Source organism: Varroa destructor, unplaced genomic scaffold (assembly GCF_002443255.2).
Source record: "Varroa destructor unplaced genomic scaffold, Vdes_3.0 BEIS01000006.1, whole genome shotgun sequence".
NCBI classification, from domain to species: Eukaryota; Metazoa; Arthropoda; class Arachnida; order Mesostigmata; family Varroidae; genus Varroa; species Varroa destructor.
The window spans coordinates 28,652,839-28,676,994 of record NW_019211459.1 but is presented as its reverse complement, the minus strand read 5'-3'; the positions used below and the strand labels follow the sequence as shown (position 1 = coordinate 28,676,994).

The following is a 24,156-nucleotide window of genomic DNA, read 5'->3' as shown; positions in this document are numbered from 1 at the left end:
TTCTCCGACTCACGGCTCGTCTGCTTCCAGATCTCAAATTGTAGCTAGGCGACCTGACCATTATATTTCACTTGTTGTTCCATGGCGGCCGTCGTCCTTTCAGTGGAATACTCGACGACGGGAGGGAAAGATTTTGATCTTGAGGGTCCGCGACAGTTCATGTTGGCCATAAAAACGACGATCTACTTAGAGAATGTAATTAGCGAATAACATATCTGAGCGAAAAAAAATGCAATAATTTTTTTAACTATTTTTGTTTTGCTTGATTATTAGATGGGAGAACGTCATCAGGAAAGATGAGTATCCACCTGATGAAAACGATGTGACATGTGTTGAAAACCTCAGTGGCCCTGCCCATATTTTTCTGTGCGTGGCCTTTCTGCTTGTCTATGCTTCTCCTCCGGTAATTAGATTTTTGTGCCTACAGCCCGGTCTAGCATCAGTTGGTTTGTATGGCTACTAGTGCGGTGCTATGAGTATTGCTCGAATTAGTTGTTCTCTGTATTGACTCATCATAAAGGATTCTTTCAGCTTGGTAGTAGGCGATAACCTAAATCAGTCAGTGCGCCTCAATGCTACGTGTTTTTGTTTGACGTATGCAGCGTTTCAGCAATGACGTCTTAATCAAACGCCAGCACACCGCTTCATGGGCACTACCCTCATGCCAATCAAGCAGAACACCGTTTCGTTCCTCAGACGTACAATTGTCCGCCATAGAAGCATTCCTGACCCTCCTCGGCTTGCTTCTTAATCATGACATGAAAATGAAGCGGGTACACTACTTTAGCTGATAGCAAATAAGGACGCCAAGACAGCCACCTCCTGTCATTCACAGAGGTTTTACTCATGATACGATATTAATAAGGATACTGCTGTGTTCGTTGTTGCTATCGTCGCTTAATAATAATAACGCTTTGTTGTCACGAGCGGTGTAAAAAAATATAAGAATAGCAAAGGAGGCAAGCAATCGTTGTTTTCCGCCAGCTAACAGCGAATCGATCAGCCGATACGTACAGCAAGTTTGACAGACTTATTTCGTATTAAACCCTAACTGTTAAAAATCAAAAGCAGGTTAATATTATATGCCCTGAGTAGAGGCATGTTCACCTTCAAGTCCGGTTGTTTCCCTACAACTTGCGCTTTTTTAAGCGACCCAGACATAAGAACCATAAGCATCCTCTGGCCTGTCCCATTTTTCCGCGCGAATCGCAGTACACCGAAAATGCCAAGTGAAGTTCATTGTCCGTACTCGCTTATTTCAGTTAGTTCTATTTTTATCTCGAACTAGGAGCAGTTCCGAATGATATGTGTATACACATAGCTTGTATGTTGCGCCAATGAACGATGAATAGTTAGATACACTATTGTAACAGGTAACTAAAGCATAATACGTTAATAAAACTATCCTTGTCCCCCGTTTGCGTTGTAGCAGGCGATCTTAGCGGGAGCGCGCTCTCATAGTGTCTTCGTCAGTCTAAAGGTCAGTTTGACGTTAAACGAGGTTCTCGTCTGATCAGCGCTCTTCTAAGCAGACGCATCTATTTGCCAACGTTATTTCTCTCGTTTTAATAGTTACATTAGCTGCACTAAACAACCAGCCGTCTATCTATCTTCTCGCACTAGAAGATAACAGATCACAGACTAATCGGCATCGCTGCTGGACGTAGGGAGTGTCCGCTAAAGAATAAGCACAAAGCGAACTGTCGTTGATAATCTACTGTCAATCACAGTCAGTCGAAGATAACGGAAAGGAAAACCTACCAATATAAAGTCGTTACTGGCTATACAATTAGACATCAGTCCGTTGACCGACCGGACGCTGTTAGCGTATAATGAACGTATTCGACTATATGGGCAGTATAATACACCATGGCTATCGAAAGAGTGTTATGACGCCGCTGCAAATGATTCAGTCCGAAGAGCAGCGACGTGGACATACTAAGGACGACGGCGAGGAAGACCCAGAAGAAGAGGCAGGAAAATCAGTCCGATGCCAACCAACATCGTCTGCGCCGATTCACTATCGCTAATATCGTCGATTTCGACCGCGAATAATGGAAACGTGTTCCAGAATCTGATATTCAGGCCAGTCAGATCTATCCCGTTTCGTCGTCGACCGGCGTAGATTCTTAGACAGAAAGCCGCTGACAGCGGACGAAGTCTCGTAGATACTTACAGCGGATGTTGCTGCCGTTTTGTAGATCCGATTGTCTGAACCGTAGGTGAGCGTAACGGCAGTGAGTTGTGAGAGCCAACTGGCTACAACAGAAGGTGAAGCGTTTTGTTGTCTATTGTAGAATATAGGGAGAAGGTGATGAGAGGAATCACTTTTCACGTTCTAACAATTCGATCGAGCGTGGCGAAACACATAGGGATCACGGCAACTACGCAATCACTGCGTCGCCAGCTGTTGCCATCGTCGAATCCGATCCTGGATTATTCTACTTACCGCTAAGTTTCAAGTTGCCAACACATGGTCTGGAAAGGGACCGTGCTCCGACACTTTCAATCACCTTTACGATAGATTTCTGTTGAAATTTTTAACTGTGTGACATGTTTGTTGGCCTGTTTCGTTTGATGCGCTTAGCACGGGACAGTGTTACGTGGGCTTTATCAAACCGTCAACTCCCTTGTCTTTATTATATATATTTTCAGAGAAATGGATGTACCTTCTTTTCTTTAGTCTATTTGTTTTCATTTGGAAAATCAGGCGCAAAGCATAAACCAAAGGTTGATATTATTTATCATCAATTCTCGATTGATAGAATAGCCATATAGAGACACTTCTAAATCGAGTGAACACCTCTTTAGGTTGCAGATTCAGGCTGTACGACGGGCAGCAGTCATCTCCATCATGTGTGGGACACTTTGTTCAAGTACGCTTTATGGCAAATCGTAACAAAATGACAGGAACACGATAGGACCCTGTGGCCCCAGTCCTACGAGGTTGCTTCGTCGGTCACAACTCATTAGTGGCATATTGTTTCAACTGTGTATTATTATATTGACTAATAGTTGCGTAAAAATAATCTATAGTTCGATAGAATAACATAGCCATTATGAACTACACACGGTTTGCGTATGAGCGCTTTCAACAATACGATGTGCTACTCTATATAAATGAGAATAATAATCTTGCCGGACGTCACAGGCACCAAAATAGGTTCGTAATTTCCGTCATAATTAGAAAAATCTCTATATCTATATGTAGTCGTTTGTGCTTACATGGCGTGTTGATTAAAAATGAGCAAGTTTAGCGGTTTCATAAGCTCGTATCAGTAATTGCAGCCGAAGTTGGTGCAGAGGTTCGATAAGGCGCTGCACCGTCGACTAAGCTTGGCCATTACGGCTGCCTCGCTATCCTTACTTAATTCATATAATATATTGTCTAGTTACGTAGCAAAGCTGCAATGAACGCGTAGACCACTCGTTTTATTGGCGATGAGTTCCATCTGAGCTTTCCTTGTTAGCTAGTTGGCACCTTCCAATGAGCGTGCGGCTTTGTATGTGTGGACATTCTGTGTGTATAGGTGGGTACGAAAGAAGAGATACGATTGGTATAGAGTGATCTGGCGCTGATGAGTCCCTAGCGTGAAACGAGTCCTGGCTTTTTGGCGAAGAACTTGAAGTTTGTCGGTGATCTAGAGCTTTCGTTTGTGCGTCTATCTATCTATCTATACGTTCGTGTGATATGTTGATCGTCCCTCGCGCACTTTGTTGATTGGAGAAGAACTCCGTGCATGATTGTCTATTCGATCAGTAATACTAAGAGACGACTTAGGTTTCTGGGTAGTTTTGCAGATTCCCACGTTCGAAGGATTTATTGCTACTTTCACTGCTACTACTACTCTAAGAGCAGTTTTGTTGTTACCGGCGTAATTGTCTCAAGTTTCCACCTCATCTACATTATGTCGCCTCATTGTTATCCATTGTCTTAAATTCACGTGACTTCCTATAACTAAATACTACATTCAGCAAACCGACAAGCCGGCGGCTTGTCAATCGGTTCCGTTTTATCTGCAGGAGATAACTGTGTTAAGCATTTCCAATTTTCCAGGCTCCTGAACCCTAAAACAGCAAGCCTAGACCTTTTGAATCTCTAAGATCACAGATGTTGAGACAAACGTGTAGGCACATAAACCATAGGTGCGATGCCCCTTTATTGAATGCAAAGGGCCACCCGTTTTCCAGGAACAGCAATATCTATCTACCTGTACGCGTGACTCAGTAAGATCGAGCCTCATGGCGAGTGCTTCACGCATAAACACGTCGGGGTAATGAGAGGCTTCGAATGCTTTCTCCAACTCATCCAGTTGGTGACTGTTGAAGTTGGTACGTGTCCGGCGTCGCTTCGCGTCCGCATCATTCGCGTCTGTAAGGGTAGACAAACAACGCTACGAGTTAGATATAAGGTTGCCAATGAAATGCCTCGAAAATCACACGCTTAATAAATTTAGCGAAATTAAACATGTTCAGCTAGCTAACTGCATCAATCTGTGGCCATTAGACTAACAATTTTTATTAGACCTAAGGCCTGATCATTTGTCGCTGTTTCTCTTCGCTTGCTAATGTGGTCCTACTGCACGGCCTGGAGCAACCCAAGAGGTCATCAGCCTGGGCTAGACCTCCTGCTATGGGCCGAGGCAGTCGAATGCACCGTTGGCTTTTATGCCAGCAGTAAATTATGTAAATTTGTGAGTAGGTTTTTTGCTGGTGCTGTTTAAGCAGCGCCTGGCGGTCATCTTTTTGAAGTGAATTCGCAAGGACCTCCGGACTATAAAACTTGCAACACAAGGCACATGATGCCATTAATAAATAAGCGTCAAACGACTGACACGGATAAATACTGTCGTCGTAGACGACGTACAAAAATACTTCTTGTCGTACATAGTTGAATGCTTTTCCATAGAAACCACACTATATTTCTGTGAAACTATTCAAATTACCTATCTGGATAATAAACATGTAGCTGTGTGACCCTTTTTTTTATTTCTTTCGCTCTTGAAATAATCAGGACCTTGCAGGATTGTCCAAGGACCCAGATTCATTCTTTGTCATCCAGAATACACAACCAGTAACGTCTCGCCGGCTACTGAGATGCAATGACATTATGAATCAAAATGTGTCATATATAGAACTTTATATTGCTACATGCACTCGCAGACGTTACGCCATTCCAACTGTAACCGACATACAATATACGTGTGTAGCAAGGCACACACACGCACAAACACACACACACACACACACACAGGGGCGTTTATAACGTTTTATCAAAAAAGAGGTCGCTGCTCGTAGTTCCAGTTATTGGTTCTCGTTGTGATATGCTTCGTCTTGAAGAAAGAATAGGTTCATTTAAATAAATCGTTTGCCTACCTGCCATGTCAGATCATCAGGCCCAAATTATTTGCACATGAAATTGTCTTTCCTAAAAACGGTAAAGTCTAGCCCAATGGACGCCCACCCCCTGGCCCAATCGATACCCGCTCTTTGTTGTCGCTTTTTGTTTCCTTTGATGCTACTTCGATCCAGTCGTTGTTCGTTTCTAATGCGGTCTTCCCTTTCGAACGGACACCGACATCTGTCCCTGGGTAAACACGAAGGCCGCGATTTCGTCGTGTTGCCATTAGGAATACACGCATCGCGTACATGAAAGGCTGAATTCTATATGACTCGTCGCACTCACTCAGCTTGCGAGCCTGTCATAGCGTTCGCACGTATGCTAAGGAACCTGACGACGGTTCGATATGATCATGAGTAATAATGATAATAACATCGAATTATCATTTCGAAATAAATGGCCGCGTTTAAACACTTGACAATCTACTTTATATTCTATGGAAACACTCAGTTTACGAACTTCGTCGTCATTCCGTACGCCGATCGAGTTGAAGTGTGACACTTCACGCAGCTTTCACAGACGATCCCAAATGCCTTCGACTATTGATGATGGAACATCTGAACGGGGTGAACGTCTGCCATTTGTTTAAGGCGATCTATTGTACGACGTACGTTTCGTAGGCTAGTAAAACACATAAAGGGTTCCGATATTTCGGCTATTTTATCACACGTGTGTGCGTGTGCTTCATGCTTGTGTTTTGCGTTTGTAGCAACGATGTCGATGTCGCTGGGGTTCTCTGTTACCGTGCTGCCACGGGGGCTAGGACACAACGGCCGCTTGGCAACCGAACCCACTCCATCTCTCCCACTTCAGGACACTGGTCAGGCTCTTCGTGTTCCAGCCATTTTCTCCCGCTTTCCCCGTTACCCCCGTGCTTCGTCGCTGCTGCTGTCGTCTGTCCGTCCGCCTGCGCCCCTTTTATTTCGATGCTTCCCTGCCTTCACTCCTCATTCGGCCATTCACCACCGTGGCGGCCATGACGGCAGCCATGGCGACCCTCTCTCTTGTTTCTCTCAGGCCGGCGCTGCTGGGTCTGTGGATAACTGGCTACCGTAGGCTGTTGGCGCTTCGCTCGTTACTAATACTACTGGTACTAGACACAGCGAGCGACCTGGGTAGCTGCGTGCGTGAGCGAGCGAGCGAGCGCTGTAGAACAGCGGGAGCTATAGGAAGAAATAGCTGCGGCAGTGAGCGCGTACGGCGGCTGCTTTAGCCGCTGCTGTTCATCTGATGGTGGTATCGGTAGTTCAAAGTGGTGACGGTGGAGCGGGCGGGGCCCGCCTTCCGTTGGTACCGCCTCCTCGAACCGCGAAGGCAAGTGCTGGCACTGGGAAACTGTGCTGGCTATAGCAGCGGTCGCCATTGCTGTAGATCTGTCCACCAACAACAACGACGGCGACGGCGGCAGTCCCACAACAACGCTGCTTGCTGTGGAGACGGAGACATTGACGGCGACGGCCGTCGCCACGGCCCGCGCCGGATTAATTCGAACGGCGCAACGAGCGCAGGGTCTGCGCTGGCGACAAGACAGCGAACGTAAAGTTGGCAGCGACTACTTCCACCACAGTAATAAGGACCACCAGCAATATGAGAGAGACACACGCACAGGGGGAGGCCGGGTGCTGGGGGCGTACAGGGAGAGAGAGAGACAGGGCGAACTAATAGACATTGATGCGACGCATAACAGCAGCGGGGGCAACAACGATCATCATCGAAAACAATTATTGCACAAAATGCCACATTTATTGCAGTCGCAAGCTACTCGAATGGACGTACGGGAGTGGCTCGTAGGATCCGGTTGTACGATGCTATTTCAGTCGTCGATGCGCGGAGGCGACTAGTTGAAGGAAAATCGGAGTTGCAACAGAAGGGGACAGAGCGAGCGGAGGGACCAGACATTGAAAGATAGGGAAGCACTGAAGTTCTCTTTGGAGAAAGACTACGCACTAGAGGGAGCACTCACATAATGCGCTTACTCTTTTATAAACCTGAACACATCGATACTATTCGCATAGCTTATGAATTTTTGCCGTATTTCAAGACGCTCCCTTATCTACGCCCGATTATAGATGCCCAGAGATATTTTGGCAGGAGCAGCTATTGTAACTAAAACACGAAACGTTTTCTAATTGATGAAAGCAAGTTTGGCACAAATGATTGTGTCAATGGTTAGCGTAGGATCGCTCTGCAGCTGAAGATACCATTGTAACAAATTCGTCCCCAGTCCTCTTTCAGAGCGGCAGAGTCCGAGCTGCTCGAAAGTAACACTGGCCAAAAATCTAAATTAGGTAAACGTAAAAAAGCTCGTACTTATCACCCGACAGAAATCATCGAAACATCACGCTTGTTGATTTTGGATCGTCTGCAATCATCAGATGCATCTTCCGTCGTAAGCGTATCCTTAATTAGTCGTAGGTCATGGCATCTACCAACAAAATCGTACAATTGTGTCTACCATTCAGCGGGAACTACACACAATTGTGTGTATTGAATAGTAAAAAATTAGAGAAACAATGGAGGCGCTCTCAGAGAATGTCGTTGAAGATGGTGGTTTATATTTAATTGGCACCTGCTATGGTCGTGACGATGATGATTGCATATAGCCCTCTGGGCTTTGTTTATAGCCGATATTCAATGGTATGCTCTTAGATTTCTGCTAGAGAACAGGGAAGATTATAATCTCTGTGATTCGCCTAAATGGATTCCCTCTTCGATTTTGTTTTTCCTTCTATATAACGTGCTTTTAGCGACGCTGTAACGCAATCTCGATCGATTTTTTTTTTAACAAAATCCAAGCAAACCTTCTACACGGGCTTGAACAGACATCCGGCGGATGGCTTCTTCTCGATAAACGAAGCCATCATCTGGACGAGCCTCCTCACGTCACTTGAGGAGTTCTTCATTCACCTCATTCGAGAAAACTCGTGTCGTGTTGATCTTCGGCGCTGTTATAGGTGTAGAATTCAAACTTTTAATACAAGTAAAGCAAACAAGTCACGAAGAACGTCTGACGACACAACGGAAGAATGGTATCACCGTGATCATTGGCGACGACCGAACGGATCGCGTCTACTGCGAATTTAACCCGGTACATTATATTCATTCTTCACGCGACCTCAACTCTCCAAGAAGGGCTCCGAAGTCCGGTAAACATTTAAAGCCGGCTAGAACTCGGAGTGCCGGTTACGTGGATTTGCCGTTTCTATTTCATACATCATCGGAGTATGCGTTCGTTCATAGAGACAGATACAACACCTCGATTTATTACTGTTCGACCCCGATGTCATGAACAATCATTAGCGCAGGATGAACTAGTAGACATTAATTGGTTAAAACTAGGCCAATATATGGGCAGCACCTAATCTGTGCCTGATTCTTTTAACCATTCTCATCTTAGTGCGAAGCCTTCGAGCCGTACTTGTTTGTCGGTAGCAGTATGGGCGATAAGGTGAGTGGCGTATTAGATTGAGAGAGATCGCCCACTAATCTCATCGTCGTTGCTATGGGTAGATACTTGTTTGTGTGCGTTTATTTGCGCTGTTTCCGTTTCTGGGGCGGGTCGGGTCGGGTCGGGTTGGGTTGGCCGCTCGTTCGGGACAGTGTTTTTCTAGTTCATCTGGCCAATGATTAAACATACATACTTAAATATACATTAGTCCGTCAGTCTCAGCCGGTTCAACGCTGTTGCCGCCGCTGCCGTTAACTCTATGATGAACACGATCGTGACGGTACTGCCCCGACCTGTTGACGCCCAAGAACGACTGTTGCAGCTCGCACTTCTGCTGGTGAGCATTCGTTCTGCTGCTACTGCTCTTTGCCGTTTGCTGGTTGAACCACTCGTATCGAAGTGCCGCTTGCTTGCTTGCTTGCTTGCTCGCCTAGCGAGTGAAGTGAACAAGTTGAGAAATTGAAGTCGAAGTGATGAAGCTGCGACGCCGTCTTCTGCCACCGTCGTTGTTGTCGACGAGATTTGAAATAGCTGTTGGCTGACTTAAGCTGCCAGCTATAGCTTACTCATTGAGCTTGAACGGACGGTGAGAAGGACAATGTGAGTTAGCGAGACTGTGTTTCGTGGCTGTGGTCTGTCGTGCACCGAAGACGCTAGCGACGCGATACGCAAGACCGTCACACAAACTGAGGCAAACGAGTCTGGATCACGAAACAACACAACAGATTCTATCGCCATCATCAGCGATAACATAGGACCAATTCCAGCGGTCGCATTAGTCAACTACGACAGTCCATGCAATAGCTCCTGTGGCAATCGCATCGGCTACGAACGAAAACACGAGCGAAATTTACACTTCCTTCTCGTTTTTCGTTCGCGGTGGCCGACGGTTCGTTACCCAGTCACTTTACTCTTTTTTTTTTTTTTTTTTTTTACATACAGTAATAATATAAATATATTCAATTGGACTTTACTAAATTGAACTGCACGGGGCTGGACAACACTGAACCACCGCTACTTTAGCTGGGCTGTAGCAGTGACGATGGCATCAGCTTTATGTTACAATTCACTCTTATGATATTTCAGTTTTCTGTGTGTCGCTCACATGAGCGCAACTTTTCACCTCCCCACCAGTCCTTCGTTCGGCAACGAACGCCGCCAGCAGCAAAATGAACAGTGACAGCAGAAGCAGAAAACGCCGATCTGTTTAGCTGTGTCGCGTCTGTCTTGGCAGCGGCTGCTTAAATTGTTGTCGTCGTCGTCGACGACGCCGCCGCCGCCGCCGCCGCCGTCGAAGAGCTTTCAACGAACAAGCGAAAATGAACAGAGTATAGCAAGTGCAGAGTCAGCGGCGCCTTCCGAACTGGTGCCCCGGCCGTAGTAATGGCAGCGACGGTGGTGGCATCGGACGCGTATGCTTTGAGATCGCAACACGCGTTCCAGATCGTAGGAACAGCGTCGTCCTTCGTTCTTCTTTATTTGAAGAACAGTAGAGACGATAATGGAACAAAGATATTGCACTGCGCTGACTCTTTTAGCACTTCCACTTTGTTCAGCCTCTACGTGCTCTTGCAGCGCACGTACAAATTCCCCAAACAAAAGTTCATCGTGGCATTATTGCTCTGAAGAAGCGCATCTGAGGCATACGAGAAGGCAGCATACAAAGTAAACAACAGCAAACCCGATAGAGAAAGAACGAGAGATAGAGCGGCCAAGAAACTGACCAGCAACTTCTCGTTGTCTCACGCTTTCCGTCAGAGGAAAAATTTCGACTCGTCCAAATCGAGCCATTATATTTCCTCTCTTCTAGCGCTTGATGAAAAAACGCTGGCTAAGTGTGTAGTCCAAAGCGTCAAGTTGGACCCTTCAAAGCTAATGAGTAAATCACTCTCGTATCCTGTAGCGTCAAGGAAAACAAACGAATTTTCCAATGTCAGGATGATCATGATGGTGCCGCTACCGGTGGCGCTAGTATCTGGCCGTTTGGCCTCCCTTTTTTTCTTGCCGCATCTTGCCTCGGAGCAACGTCCGACAGTAGCTACGCGAAAAGAACAGGAAATCTTGTGATGACAAACAACACTTTGCCTTGACAGCCCGTGGTCGCTTGCCGAAGCAGACATCAATCCAGAATCGATGCTTCAAATGAGGAGTCGTATGCTGGTAACTCATCGAAAGAGTCAGGCGGAAATGAGGTGTACGCTTATTGGCAATTGCTTGTTAACGCATGCACCGCATATGCCTATCAACATTAGACACAGAAGATTTCAAAGAGCCAAATCACACTGCTCAGTCTATGATATTACAAAGACCAACTAATGAAATTTCGCTTCCACATGTATATACATACATATGTATATATGGGTATGTACATGTATATATGTGCATATAGAGCGAGAGTGCATGTATAGTAATGAGCCTAGCAAAAATAGTGCAAACGAACGTCTCAATGTCAGGGAGATTTGAAAAGATGACATCGACGATTGAATGGAGAAAACAGAATTGGGGTGTCTGCGCGAAAGCAAATGCGCTAGGAGGCCGATAGTTTGAACGTCCTATGATGATGGGGCTACCTGTGGCCTATGGCGCCGATACAGCGGGCGTCGCACTACGACTGCTTCTACCACTTCAAATACAAATTATTGTTATTAGCCAATCGTAACAACAGATGAGGTTCGAGGAGCAGAGGGCTTCGCCGAATATCAACAAAAAGCGATGCCGTTCATCGCTCCGCGAACGGCAGCGGCAGCGGCATCGACATCACTCGTCTCTGGGAACATCTTTTGTACCTGATAGAAGACTTCTTCGCAGACTGTGGCCTCACTTGCGCTTCTGCGCCATTAACACCGACGAACACACACACAAATACGTTAATTGTATTACGGAATCGAAGCCCAGTTATAGGTACTTTTCGCTGTGTCAGTTATTAAATAAGACAATGCGTTTTTTTGCGTAAAAGACGTATCATAAGCCGAGATACAAAAGAAGGTTATACGATAAAGGCTTCCCATACATCTTGGAATGATAATGGCAATCAAATAATTTCCTAAAAAACCTGCAATTGTAGAATTAATCAATAACGATAGAAATGTATCTCTCAGAAGCAGTCTTCTTGCGAAACTACGGCAAATCAAGGTTTTCACGTGGATGACGCTTGATCCCCATCGTTCTTCCTTCTTCTCGGCGACCTTTACGGCACAGTGAGAGCATACGGTGGCACCAATGAGGCTAGCGCCAGCGAGCCCAGGCCGGGCCGGGCCGGGCCGGGCGGCGACCCGCGTACCGACTGACAGCGGCAACAGTTCGCAGCAACAAGAGCCAGCAAATGGCGAAGGGATCGTTTGTTCGCGTTTAGATAACAGGATATGGCTCATTATTGATATATACTAAAATAACAACACTACCAAACACAAATAATAACCATCGTTATCACAGTTGTCGCTATTGTCGGCATCGTTATTATTATTATTATTATCAAAATAATTAAACCGCAATTAACCGCCGCAAAATCGCTACTATTTATTCTGGCGGCGTCCGGTCAACTACGTTTTTCGGTTGTCTGCCTACTTTCTCGGTGCGACGAATTTCGAGAGTAGCCGACGTCGCGAAAGCCGCCGACCACTGACGTCTGCTTCTCGCGGTCGGCGTCCTGCAACGAACGGCTCGGTTCAGTATAGCGATTAAATGAAGCGTCAACACAAACAGCCACAGCATACCCCCTCAGCCAAAAGCCAAGCGTAGCGTCGCTACCGTCAGTGTTACAACTACGACTCCTGATATTGCTGCCGAGGCTGCAGTGAGTCTGGCGAAAGGTTTTACTCAAAATTTATCATTCCGCCGAGTGGTACCCTGACGGCTACAATTATAGGTATGTACATATACGCCATGATTGTACAGACAGAGACGCAACAACAGCGGATACGGTAGTTACCGACGGGCAGTACACATTAGCCACTGCTACTGCACAGTCACCATCATCGGCGTCACTACCACCATTCCCATGTTCCAATGGAGGCAGGGAGATCGACCGAGCGACTGATCGATGGCAGCAACAATATCAGCAGTTAGCAGGAGCAGCAACCGAGCAGTCGCTGAGGAGGGCTGCTGATGCCATGTCATTCTCCCTCGAGACGACGAAAACCGCAGGAGTATCGCATGGTTGGCCTCCAAGGGGTTAAGACCCATCTCTGTTGGGCAACTTTCGAACGACGTCGACAACAACAACAACAACAACAACAAAAAAGGGAACACTACTATTTGCTATTTTATTCGAATTTTTTAGGTATGGACGGGCAGCATACATTCCTATTGCGGCTGCACGCCAGATCGCTAGAGCTATGCATAGTCGGCACTCGATACGTGTTCAAACGCCCATATACACGGACAAACCAAATAGCGGTAAACACCAGCTGGTAGCGGACAGCGCAACAGCTTGTATCGTTTTGTAGCAGATTTTAATAAAACATTTAGAACAGGACTACCGACAAATGGTCGGTTGAATCGAAGGAAGAAAATGAGCTTGAAATAATTAATTAGATATATAATGAGTTCACACCATTTATATTTTTACGCTACTTGTCTTCCTGGCACTCAAATATTACCCAAACACCGACTGATCGAATGGAGGAGAATCTAGAACATTGAACTGTTTGGTGTTTTACCAAATACTCCGACAGATCAGTAGCGCAATTGAATAAATAGCTTAATTCAATGTGCTATTGATAAGTTTCCATAGATTGAAACAACCCGGCACGTTGACCCAGGTTCGCACAAGTTTGGGAATATTTCGAACTGAATTATGGAAGACGAACAAATGACGTCCCAGGAGACGCCTTTGCAAAAAAAACTTTTTTTTTTTTTTAATAAGGGTTAATGATTCTCCGGGCAGCGCACTGTATAAGAAAAACAGGAGAAAAGTCGAAGAAGACCGTTACGAAAATTAAAAGTAAAGATCTTAATCGATGTCAATGGCTTTTTCGATACCTTGTCGTCGCCAATGGGTCTCCTCTTCCTTCATTCGTCTTTTCCTTTTTCCTCTGCGCTTTTTAAAACAGATCAGATCAGGGGGAAGGATCTGTCTGTCTCTCTATCAGTCGTGACTTTGCCGATTTTATATTATATATATATATATATATATATATATCTATATATAGAGAATTGGCATAAGCTGTCGAATCAATCAACCGTCAGCAGTTTCTTTGAAGGTTCTGTCGCCTATAAAGCGACATGTCCATGTTTTTTTCTATGTAATATTCTACGATTACAGGCGAGATCTATAAGAACTGAGCTAAATGGGGCGCCCCCATGTTGTTGGCCGATGGGACCGCAATGTGGCCATTAAAGGCATAATCATCTTCGCACTACAATAGTGATTATAATGGCGATAACTACGCGTTATTGCTTCTGATGAGCCTCGGATCACCCGATAATCAGGTCGGATCGATCACCTCCTGCTCGTCGTCAAGAAGCAGCGTGACGCCGTTGTCATCAAAATAGTCAGATCGACGGAAAATGAGCCCTAGTCGACAGATTTCGACGTCACTTGATTAAGAGATTAGTAGTCACTCATAGGGACTTGACCCGTCGAGGGGGATGGACGCTAGCAGCCACTGCGAGAAAAATAAACGCGTAAGATCTTCCTCTTTGAAGAGCACGAAGTGCAAAGAAAGAAGCTGTGTCTACCTTAAAAAAACGAGATAACATGAATTAAATTAGTACGTTAGTCGAAGCAAAAAAAAAACATTACTTAGGTAATCGCAAGGCTTTTGGAGGCTTAGCTAATTTCTGATCAGAAGAGCACCTTAAACAAAATCTAAATCTTTCGCTGTCCAAACAAAAGAATCGTTACGTACAATAGCCGTAACTGTAAATCGAAGCAGCGAACAATGTTTGCTTTCTTCTATCTATGCCAAAAAATAATAACCTAGACATTTGATTTTCAATTCTATACATGTTTCCACGACGCCTTTATGCGTCTGATCGTGTCAATAATCAGGGCCGATTCACTAGTTGCTGCTCCCCATACTTGGTCTTGTAGTTCCTGCCGATTCCGTAATAACAATGGCATTAGTGTTTATTTGCATGTATGTAGGTATAGTATACTATTGGTCCACATTGGATCGGCTGTGTCCTATTTGGTCTTAAGCGGGTACGCTCTCCCATAGATCGAGGGATGGATGGATGAATGAATGAATGAATGGATAGATAAGCTGTTCTCGTTTCCGCATGCCGCCTCTCCCCTTTGTTTCATAAACTTTGTCAATCATCCCTTTGCTGTCGCCTGCACAGCAACGTGCTCTGCTATTGTTATCACCATTTATCGATCTCTATGATATCGGTATCGTGGCCTTCAATAAAACTGAAGTGTCTGGTAGCCTGAACCAAGCGCCCTGACCTGATCTTGCAATTGTCTGGCAGTTGTTTTTTTTTTTAAATCGCAGTGCGACTTCTCATTGAGGCCGAAAGATCGAAATCAAAAAATGAACGAAACGAAAATATCCACGATTCTGAAGTACGATTGGTGATAACGGTTGTTGTTCCTGTTTGTCGTCACGGCGGTCAGGACAACAAGTCACAGATATTGATATCGACTGTTCGTGCTATCGCTTAATGTCATTGTGGGAGCCGTAGTACCAGAAGTAGTAGGAGATGATAGCAAATATTGATCTGATCTTGTTCTTTGGTCGAAGTTGGCCTGCGTTGTGTGTCATGCCTGTTAACCAGCAAGTACGTCCAGTGCGTCCTAATGCGATAATCGACCTTACTAGATAGTAGCGAACGGCTCGTGGGTGCTCGCTTTTCGTTGAGTGCAAGTCAATTAACACAACAGTACGGTAAAGATAGTCCTAAGAAGCCGTGCAGGCACAGGCCATGAATTATAAGCCTACATAATCGATTATGGGTAAATGATAGCCAAAAGGCAATAAAACTTTTTCCGCTGTACGGGTCTATTATCAAGAACATTGTGAAACGAAAATTTTTATTTAAGGTAAAACGGCCAAACTCTACATTTCGATGTTCTACCAAAACGTACTATTGATAACCATGTCCAATGATATTTCATAGTTTTTCTACTTCCGACGATCGTAAACACAGGCAAACTACAATCATCCAAGAATATGTTTTTATCTTCAGCTCAAAAATCAGTGTTATCGGTGATACACTGATTTGTGAGCGGATACGAGACAAAAATAGCACAAACCTATCCACATCTGTCAAACCCGATGCGATCGGTGTCCTCGTGCAGTAGTAGATCAGCAATAGTGTCTTGTCATGGTTAACGATAAAAACAAGATGCCCAAGCTTTCAACAATATCTATAGATCATTATAGCTTACTTTGGAGAAATTCAATGGAAATAATATATATAATAATATCTTAACGTTAGCAACTGAACCCTGTCGCTTTTACATCCGAAATGTTGAAGTGCCCCCTTCTAAGCAAATCCTTTATATCCTAATACTTTAATATATATATATATATATATATATATTGTTTAAAGCATCCAGTGATAAAAATACACTTACATCTGTCAGGATCATCATTGTCCGAGATATCTTCATGGTCGGATGATTCTCTGCGAGCTGCTGCTGCTGCTGCTACAGCTGCTGCCGCAGCTGTTACAGCTGCTGTAAAGGAATAACAACAGACGAGACGTACGTTAAAAAACACGCTGGCTCAGCCTTGTAGAACGCTTATTTCAATACATTCTTCTCTGCACTACATCTATCTAGTATTATCCAATTTGTCTTCAATTTAGTTTGCCGTGTCCAAAACCTATATACGTCAAGCTATGTTACAATGATCGAATTCATTGGGCGGTGATACTTTTCAATACATCAAGGCGCGTAATCGCCCAATACATGACTCAAGCACGTGTTATTATTAAGAACGAAACACTTCTATTGCCGACTGAAATAACATATTAAATTTTTATTGAAATCACAGAGCATGCACTTTCAAAAAAGTGCGATTTCTTTGACAGTAGTTTTTGGAGAAGCTACCGATCTGAGTAAACATAACCTTCTGGCGAAAAAAACAACAGCTTTTTTTCGTTACGTTAAAATTATATATATATATATATATAATTAAATAAAAGTACCTCCTCATACAGATATCCACGAAAAAATTGAGGGATGGTCTCCAGCTGTGTACTTTGAAATGAACGCCACACCAAGGCGGTGAGCTTTCTTCAAACACCCCATGGTATTAAAAAACCAATGATAGGCAGCAAGACGTCACGTAAAAAGAAAGAATAGTTGTTTTATTAGGCAGAGACAACCTAGTACATAGGCTTACAAGGTTTTTGACTAATTGATTTTTTATTTTTACGCGCATTTAACTAATTGATTGAGCGCACATTAATCTTATTCGACAGTAGGTGTGCATGAGCTTACTTTATGCAGACTTTTGCTGCTAAGACTTCGTGTGCAGGAATATCTAAAGCAAGGGCTCCGAGTTTTATGTACGGTACCGATGTTAAACATTTCATAAGACAGCTGACTACTAACATAAACCGAAACGTTCGAACCTAGAGCACTACATGCCCCTTTAGTTCAGCAGGCAAGTACGTTACACACTATATCGGCACCGGGATATCTACATAAAAATAAAGTAAATTCCCAAATTTAACCCAGTCCCTTTCAAGTTTTCTGTCACTGGTTTGGATACTTATAGAAGCAATATGGTCGCGAGAAAATTTGATCGACGGCTACGTACTGAGCAGTACTTGTTCTTTTTCTCGATTTGTCGGGACGCTAAACCTAAGTAAGAGTGCATTGCCCATAATTCATAGCGCAGCCAAAAGAATCGCTGTATAGTTGGTCGCGGGGATTTAGCAGGCCGGACCTGAACTTGCGGCGCGTTATGTTACCTCTCTGTGTAATTCTGTCTGTCCCGTGTCCTGCCCCTGCACACACATACATACATACTGTATCGAAATAATCGGCGCCTTACCCTTACTGCCTAGTCAACTACCGTGGGTCGTAGATGTCGCCTCGCCCCAAAACATTTCCTCATGATTGGCGTCATTGCGATCCTCTTTCTCGACATGGATGGCATGGCCATAGGCTTCTGTACTTGAAGTTCTCCTCGCTTCAACGGACTACCGCCGCCTGTACGCGAAGCGAAACAGTCGCCCTCCGGCGACGAGCTTTATTTTCCCTTCTCTACCCCACACAGAGCCGCCGCATGTTGCTCCTTCAACTCTGTCCCCACAGCGCCCACCATGCCAGCTCGTTGGTGTTGTTGCGATCCCCTGGGGAACTGGACACCCACTTAGCTATATGCACAAATCTTTTTCCATGTGTATCAAATACTATTATTATTAGTATTATATTCCTATTATCGAATTTTCCTTGTTTTCCGTCAACACTCTATAACAAGAAGCATTAGCAATAATGTCAGTTATGGCCCGCTGAATAATATATTTATACTTACTATTAGTAGACATTCTATTTTAAGAAATTGCTAATATTCAGTACTATTTCGCGTACAAGTGAGTTTACCAATAGACAAAATCGTTAATGATGTTAATCGCAAATTTATTCTTGTTTGCATAAATTGAACCTCACTTTGTTCCCCATGAAGTAGGTCAGGCCTCCGCCCGTAGGGGGCTCTTAGTGACAGAGTCGTGTGGAGATTGAGCGAACAAGACAAACGGGAGAAACGAAAAGGACAACGTTCATCTATAACGGTGACGACCCGAAGCGAGAGACGCGAACACAGAGTAGAAAAAAGCTCTCTTTCCTCGTCTTCGGCGGCGTGGGCGACAGCAACAGCAGTAGCTATCCTTAAGGTAAGGGAGTAAAAAAAAGATGTCGTTATGAGGAGGCGATAACGCGAGCATTTTTCCCGCGGGAAATTTCAAATAGTCTCAGCACAGACTACTAGCCCTTTTAACAAAGACCTTAATTTTGAACGGCGTAAGTGCATGAAAAAATGTATTCGAAAGATTATTATAGGGGTAGAATTTTTTGATCGAACGATTAACCGAAATTACCGATAAACCGATTTTTGCGGATCAATAACATATAAACTCAACACCGTATGGGAACGCCAATATACGAAAGTGATTTACTTTGTTTCGAAGTCTAAGCCCGCAGTCGTATAAAGGCTGGCTCAGTATCACATCGTCGCCGACAACGATATATATCTACCTTCATACGATAGTATTAACAGCACTCAACTCATTTGGTAGCACGACCGTGATAACATCTTCTATAGCTCTTCCTTGGCTCAATAGGGGCTCCAATAGCTCGATACGGGTAACTTCAATGAAACTAAGATGATAGACTCATGTGTACCGACATAAGCTGAAGCATTCCACGCAGAACTGTTACAATCGCCTGTCGAAATGCATTTTGGGCACGCACCTCGGTAAAGTGGGTAGAGCGAGGCAAAAAAAGGGAGTAGCACAAGCTGGGATTGGGAAAAATGGGGACAGAGGTTGAAGGGAACTGACCCCTTTCTGTCCCGCGCTCAGCCATTTGGGGATATGCAGGAACCTGCTCGGCTTGTCCTAAGCGAAGCGAGGCGAGAAAATGTTTTACTTTGGAACCGATTTTTACTATGACACCACCTGACGGAGCGGAAGCCTGGGGGAAGAAGAGAGCTCACTTAAAAACGCTGTCCATATCAAGAGAAGCTAAAGGGCAACAAAAGTCCACCAGTTAACCTAAAATTTGCACTTAGCCATTTTTATGAGCTCAAATAAAAGGAGCTAATATTTGCCCCCATTTTTTCTACACCTTATTTCGGTTCCAGTGAGGCATTCTCTCAGGCACTCACATAACTTCACATTTGCCAGTCTGTGTATAAAAGCGTCTGCTGAAACACTTATTCCTACAGAACCGACAGTAATAATATCCGCTAATTAAAACGTACCGACACCTGCCTGTCTTTAAAAGCGTAGATGAAATTGGATTGAAGTGCCCCTTAAGTAAACGATTCCATTTGAAAAACTGCTACATCCCTAATAATTCAAAGTTTGTTGATGTAGGAAACTAAAATGATAAACATATAGATGTGACTGGTGAAAGATTAAATAATATTTCGATTGTGCTACACGCTTGCAGACGGCAAAGCAGTTGGGCAGACAACTTACTTATTAAACCCTTATAAATAGTGCTTCCTTCCGCAAGGATCACCGGAAGAGATTAGCCTTGGTGAAGATCAATTGCGATTCTTCACGTTATTTGCTAATCGTCAGTAAGCTTTGCTACGAAGTGAAAGTTAATCGCCTTTTAGCTGTCCACAGGCCATACTGGTTGCTTTCATTTTAAATGATGTATTTTACATGTTCGCTCCTAGCACTCCTCCTAGACCGATATGACACAACAGACTCGCGCGGTGATTACGATGACGGCTCACCCTTCACTCGTTCATATTTTACTCTTGTAGCAGGTATGATTACGCGTTCAAAAATATCCGTCTCGTCACCACATAGTTCAGTCTGTCACCAGATGGAAAGCTGAGAAGGATGATCTCTGCAGATCTCTCTACTGTCCATGTTTGAATGCGGCCCTGTCCGGCTCTAAGCCACTCCAGCACGAGCAATGGGCGCGTACCTCTGCGGGTAGGCCAGAAAGGTGCGCAAACGGATTTGCCTGTACCCGCATGATACTCCCGGAATAGAACCCCTTATATGAGGGGGTTTGAGTGACTGTAACGACTGGTGACGTCTGTGGCGCTACTGATCCCAGCCGTACTGCGATTATCATTTCAACATCAAAATGATTCTCTATCATTTGATTAAGCTACCAACGTACCACAACAGCGAGACTAGCGGCTAGAGAAGCACGTTATGTAGATGTACCCGCTTATGTATATTAGAGATGGGCGCCCGAAATGAGACGCACAAAATCCATCCTAGCTACAAGAAATCATGGCGAAGGAACAGGTAGAAAACGAAGAATTTATTTCTAGCACAATGAATTATACCAGGACGTCACATATAAGTTAATAACTGCAAAAAATATGGCATTACTGACGCAGAATGTCGATGATCATGGGGTATCCTACTATGTGATGAGCCCTCCAAACGCGATGCACCAGACTGAAGTTAATAATCGGAAATGATTGTATCAAACAGTTGATTAATCTTAAAACCATATTGTACCTACTAAATGTTGCCAATCACTCAAAGTATGACAAGAAAGTGTTACAACAAGGACGTGGCAAATCTTCGACACGGCTTGAGGCAAAAGAGAACCACTGGCTATTTAGGCATTTTTTTGCCTCGACCGCTGTCTATTCGCTGTTAGTTTCGAAGGCCTGCTAAAAATATACTATTATTTATATTTGTTTCATCTTCCGTTACTGTTATGTTAGTCAAAAAGTCAGTTTCCTTCAACTTCCAAGGTCGCACCATCGCGTTGAGTAGCGTTGAATTGTAATCAGCCACTGAAGAGGCTGTTCTTTTTTGGCTTTAGTTTATAAATTCAACAGCAGGATATTTATGCAGCATAAAACATGGGGGCATTTCACCTCAGTCCATCTCGGAGCATACATGTAAACGCTCCACAAACCCCACCAAAATGGGCAAATAGCTTTGTCGAGTAAATAGCGTAGGCCTTTCACGAGTTCCATGCTTATGCCAACTCGGGCTAGAAAGAACGGGTATCACTTATAACAACGACGAAGAGATCACTACAAATACACAGGCCTAACAATTTCTTTCTCGACGGTGACACCGCAGCCCATCAGGGCCAATTCTCGTTCCTGTGAAGGCAATTATTACGCTCCGTGAACTGTAATGCTGGCAGAAGCTTGTAATGCTGGTTGACGATGACGGCGACAATACAGCAAATTACAGAAGCAACAGCCTTAGCACATCATGAGTGGTCCTAACGAGCAGTGCACTAGCTGGGGCCGGAGGCCTACATAGCGCTGTCTGTCGTGCTAGCATTCCTACGTGCAACACATTGGGTAGGACACACGTTCATATACACAGCCCGCAGGCTGGCAAGCAAATTGTCACTAGCTACAGACAGGCGCATCGGTGATAGAAGCAGTAGCAGCGACAGTAATAACATGGGGGGCCTATTAGATAATGTTGCTACTGCTGTCGCCGCCTCGACCCGTCCCGCTCGAGGTCTACATGGTGAGTGATGATGGCTCTAGCACGAAACACATGGCGCATAGACTTTTCGTGTAACTTCTACTCCGCAAAACGATGATCGAGCCAATGTGATTCTCGAAATGACATTAACAACTACATCATCAATGAAAACAATATGCGCAGATAGCAATTAACAGGAACAGGGCTAGCGGAACATAATATTTCGAAAGGACAGGATTAGTTGCAACTGGCGCGCATTGCAAACCCTCATGGACACAGTATATATCTATACGATAGATACAGACAGCGGACCGACCGATCGACTGGCTAGGCAGTTAGCTAGGTAGTTTACGGAAGCACGATGCATGCCACCCACTCGTGCATATATATATATATATAAACATGTACATAGGCACACTGAACGCAAATATGAATCAGCTAATAGTATTCTTTTCTACAGCGACCCGTCTCTCCCTAGCTAGCCTTCTCCGGCCCGAAGTCGATTTGTCGTTGCCCGTTCGATTGATTTTTGCGTCCGCCAACGACAGCCGCTCCACTGTGTGGTACTACGCGTTCGGTTGTTGCTTATTCTATTCGATGAGGGGAGGCTGTAATGAGTGAGCGCTGATGGCGTAGATATCTGCGGCAGTTCAGCCGGTGCAAATCCTGGGAGCTCCATATAGCTAAAAAAGATCTGACAGTCCTTTGTAGGTACTTTGGGCCGGTAATTGCAGTTACAATCATACCGTTTGCCGCCTGTATTAAGTCTAATAATAGTAATGATAATAAGGGCAGTAACTGCGGGGCTGAAAAGATAGACGAAGATCAGCTGCTGGAAGCAAAATCTGTTCCAATGTATTGAAACAATATTCGTGATACGCTACAGAGGGTTTGCTGAAACGAGACTCGATAAGTGCCATGTCGCGCGATTTGTACTTAAGCGGCTGCTAAACGATTGCAGATAAAGATGGTATTTTGCACTAAATAACGAGCATATTGCCGAAATGCCGGGGCTTGTACGTGCTAATACCACTAACAAACACAACGCATACTTTTCAACGTACCGCTGCAGAATTCGATTAAGGGACCTATATTTTTTAAGCAAGAGCAAGTAGGCTTTCTGAGCTCGTCGCCTCAGACAGGTTGTCCTGTCGACGGATCAGTAAAGACCATGTCATTGATGCTTAATTGAAAATTAATTTAATCATTGAGACAAGTAGATAGCCGTGCAATGATACTCGAAGCAGAGCGTAACCCGGAAAGGAAATACGCCGTGCCCTTGTACGCGTGCTGAATTCATAACCGCTATAGAGCGTCGCTTTGGACTTCGTTCTAAGTAACATCTTAGCCGAAACTGTGTGCGGAGGTTTAATCAAGCCATTGTACTTTAGATGCAAAAATGCCTTTGCTATCAAGTGGCGTGGTCCTTAATTGCAACTCAGGCTGTAATCCTTTTCTCTCTATCCCTACGTATATATATGGCGCGAACAATCTTTGAGGTCTTTTGCGTATCGACTTGATTCGGCGGGAAATATCCTCTTTATAGCCTATTTGGGCTCTTAATAACGGCTGACCACTTTGTAGTGTATTCAAATGGAGATCGTGCTTAATTTTTCGAGCCCTACAAAATGGTCACACAGTCGTCCTCGAGTCGATGGTCCCTTTAGGAGATCGTTAAACATTTCAGAAGAATACCCGTGACTGGCTGGCTGGCTGGCTCCGTTTTTGATAGAGCTTCATCTCTGACAAAGCGATTCGGAAGTGAAATTTAGTTTTTTTAAAAAAAAAAGCTTTACTGACGGTAGCGCGTTAACAGCTTAACTGCAACGGCAGAATGGGGTGACGCGGGAGAACGTGGCACACTCTGTACGCCCACAGGGTGGCTAGGACACGATAGCCGAATGTCTAAACCAAAATAGCGTTTTATTGGAGTACGAGAAAAAGATTGCAAAATATACGAATAATTGAAGCAAGTTGCAATTGCTGGCGTTATACCACTGAATTGTTTAAAAGAGCTAATGGACCGATTCGAGCAAGACATAGTTACTGAAACAATAAACGGAATTACTGCAACATAACAAGAACAAGAATAACGAGGATAGCGTACTCGCGTTCAGCAGCCAAGGCCGACGAACTGGTACTTAAGCCGTAGGATTCGGCACCCGTTAATGTAACAGCAATGTAGCGTGTACGGCATTACAGGCCAAAAAGAGATAAGAAAGAAGATGAGCTCATAAGTAAAAGATAGCTA

At 44.4% G+C, this 24,156-nt stretch overlaps 1 protein-coding gene across 3 annotated transcripts in view; it reads right to left on the bottom strand.

Moving 5' to 3' along the window:
• Positions 1 to 24,156, bottom strand: part of LOC111253298 (uncharacterized) — a 76,788-nt gene that overhangs the window by 5,993 nt on the left and 46,639 nt on the right. For 2 of the 3 annotated variants that reach the window (XM_086992541.1, XM_086992540.1), the window contains exons 2-3: positions 16,372 to 16,473; positions 4,212 to 4,372 (exon numbers count right to left, since the gene is read on the bottom strand). In XM_086992541.1, the coding sequence (XP_086848667.1) occupies positions 4,212 to 4,372; positions 16,372 to 16,473 (263 nt within the window). The remainder of the gene's footprint in view (positions 1 to 4,211; positions 4,373 to 16,371; positions 16,474 to 24,156) is intronic. The other variant, XM_022812490.2, reaches the window with a different exon arrangement.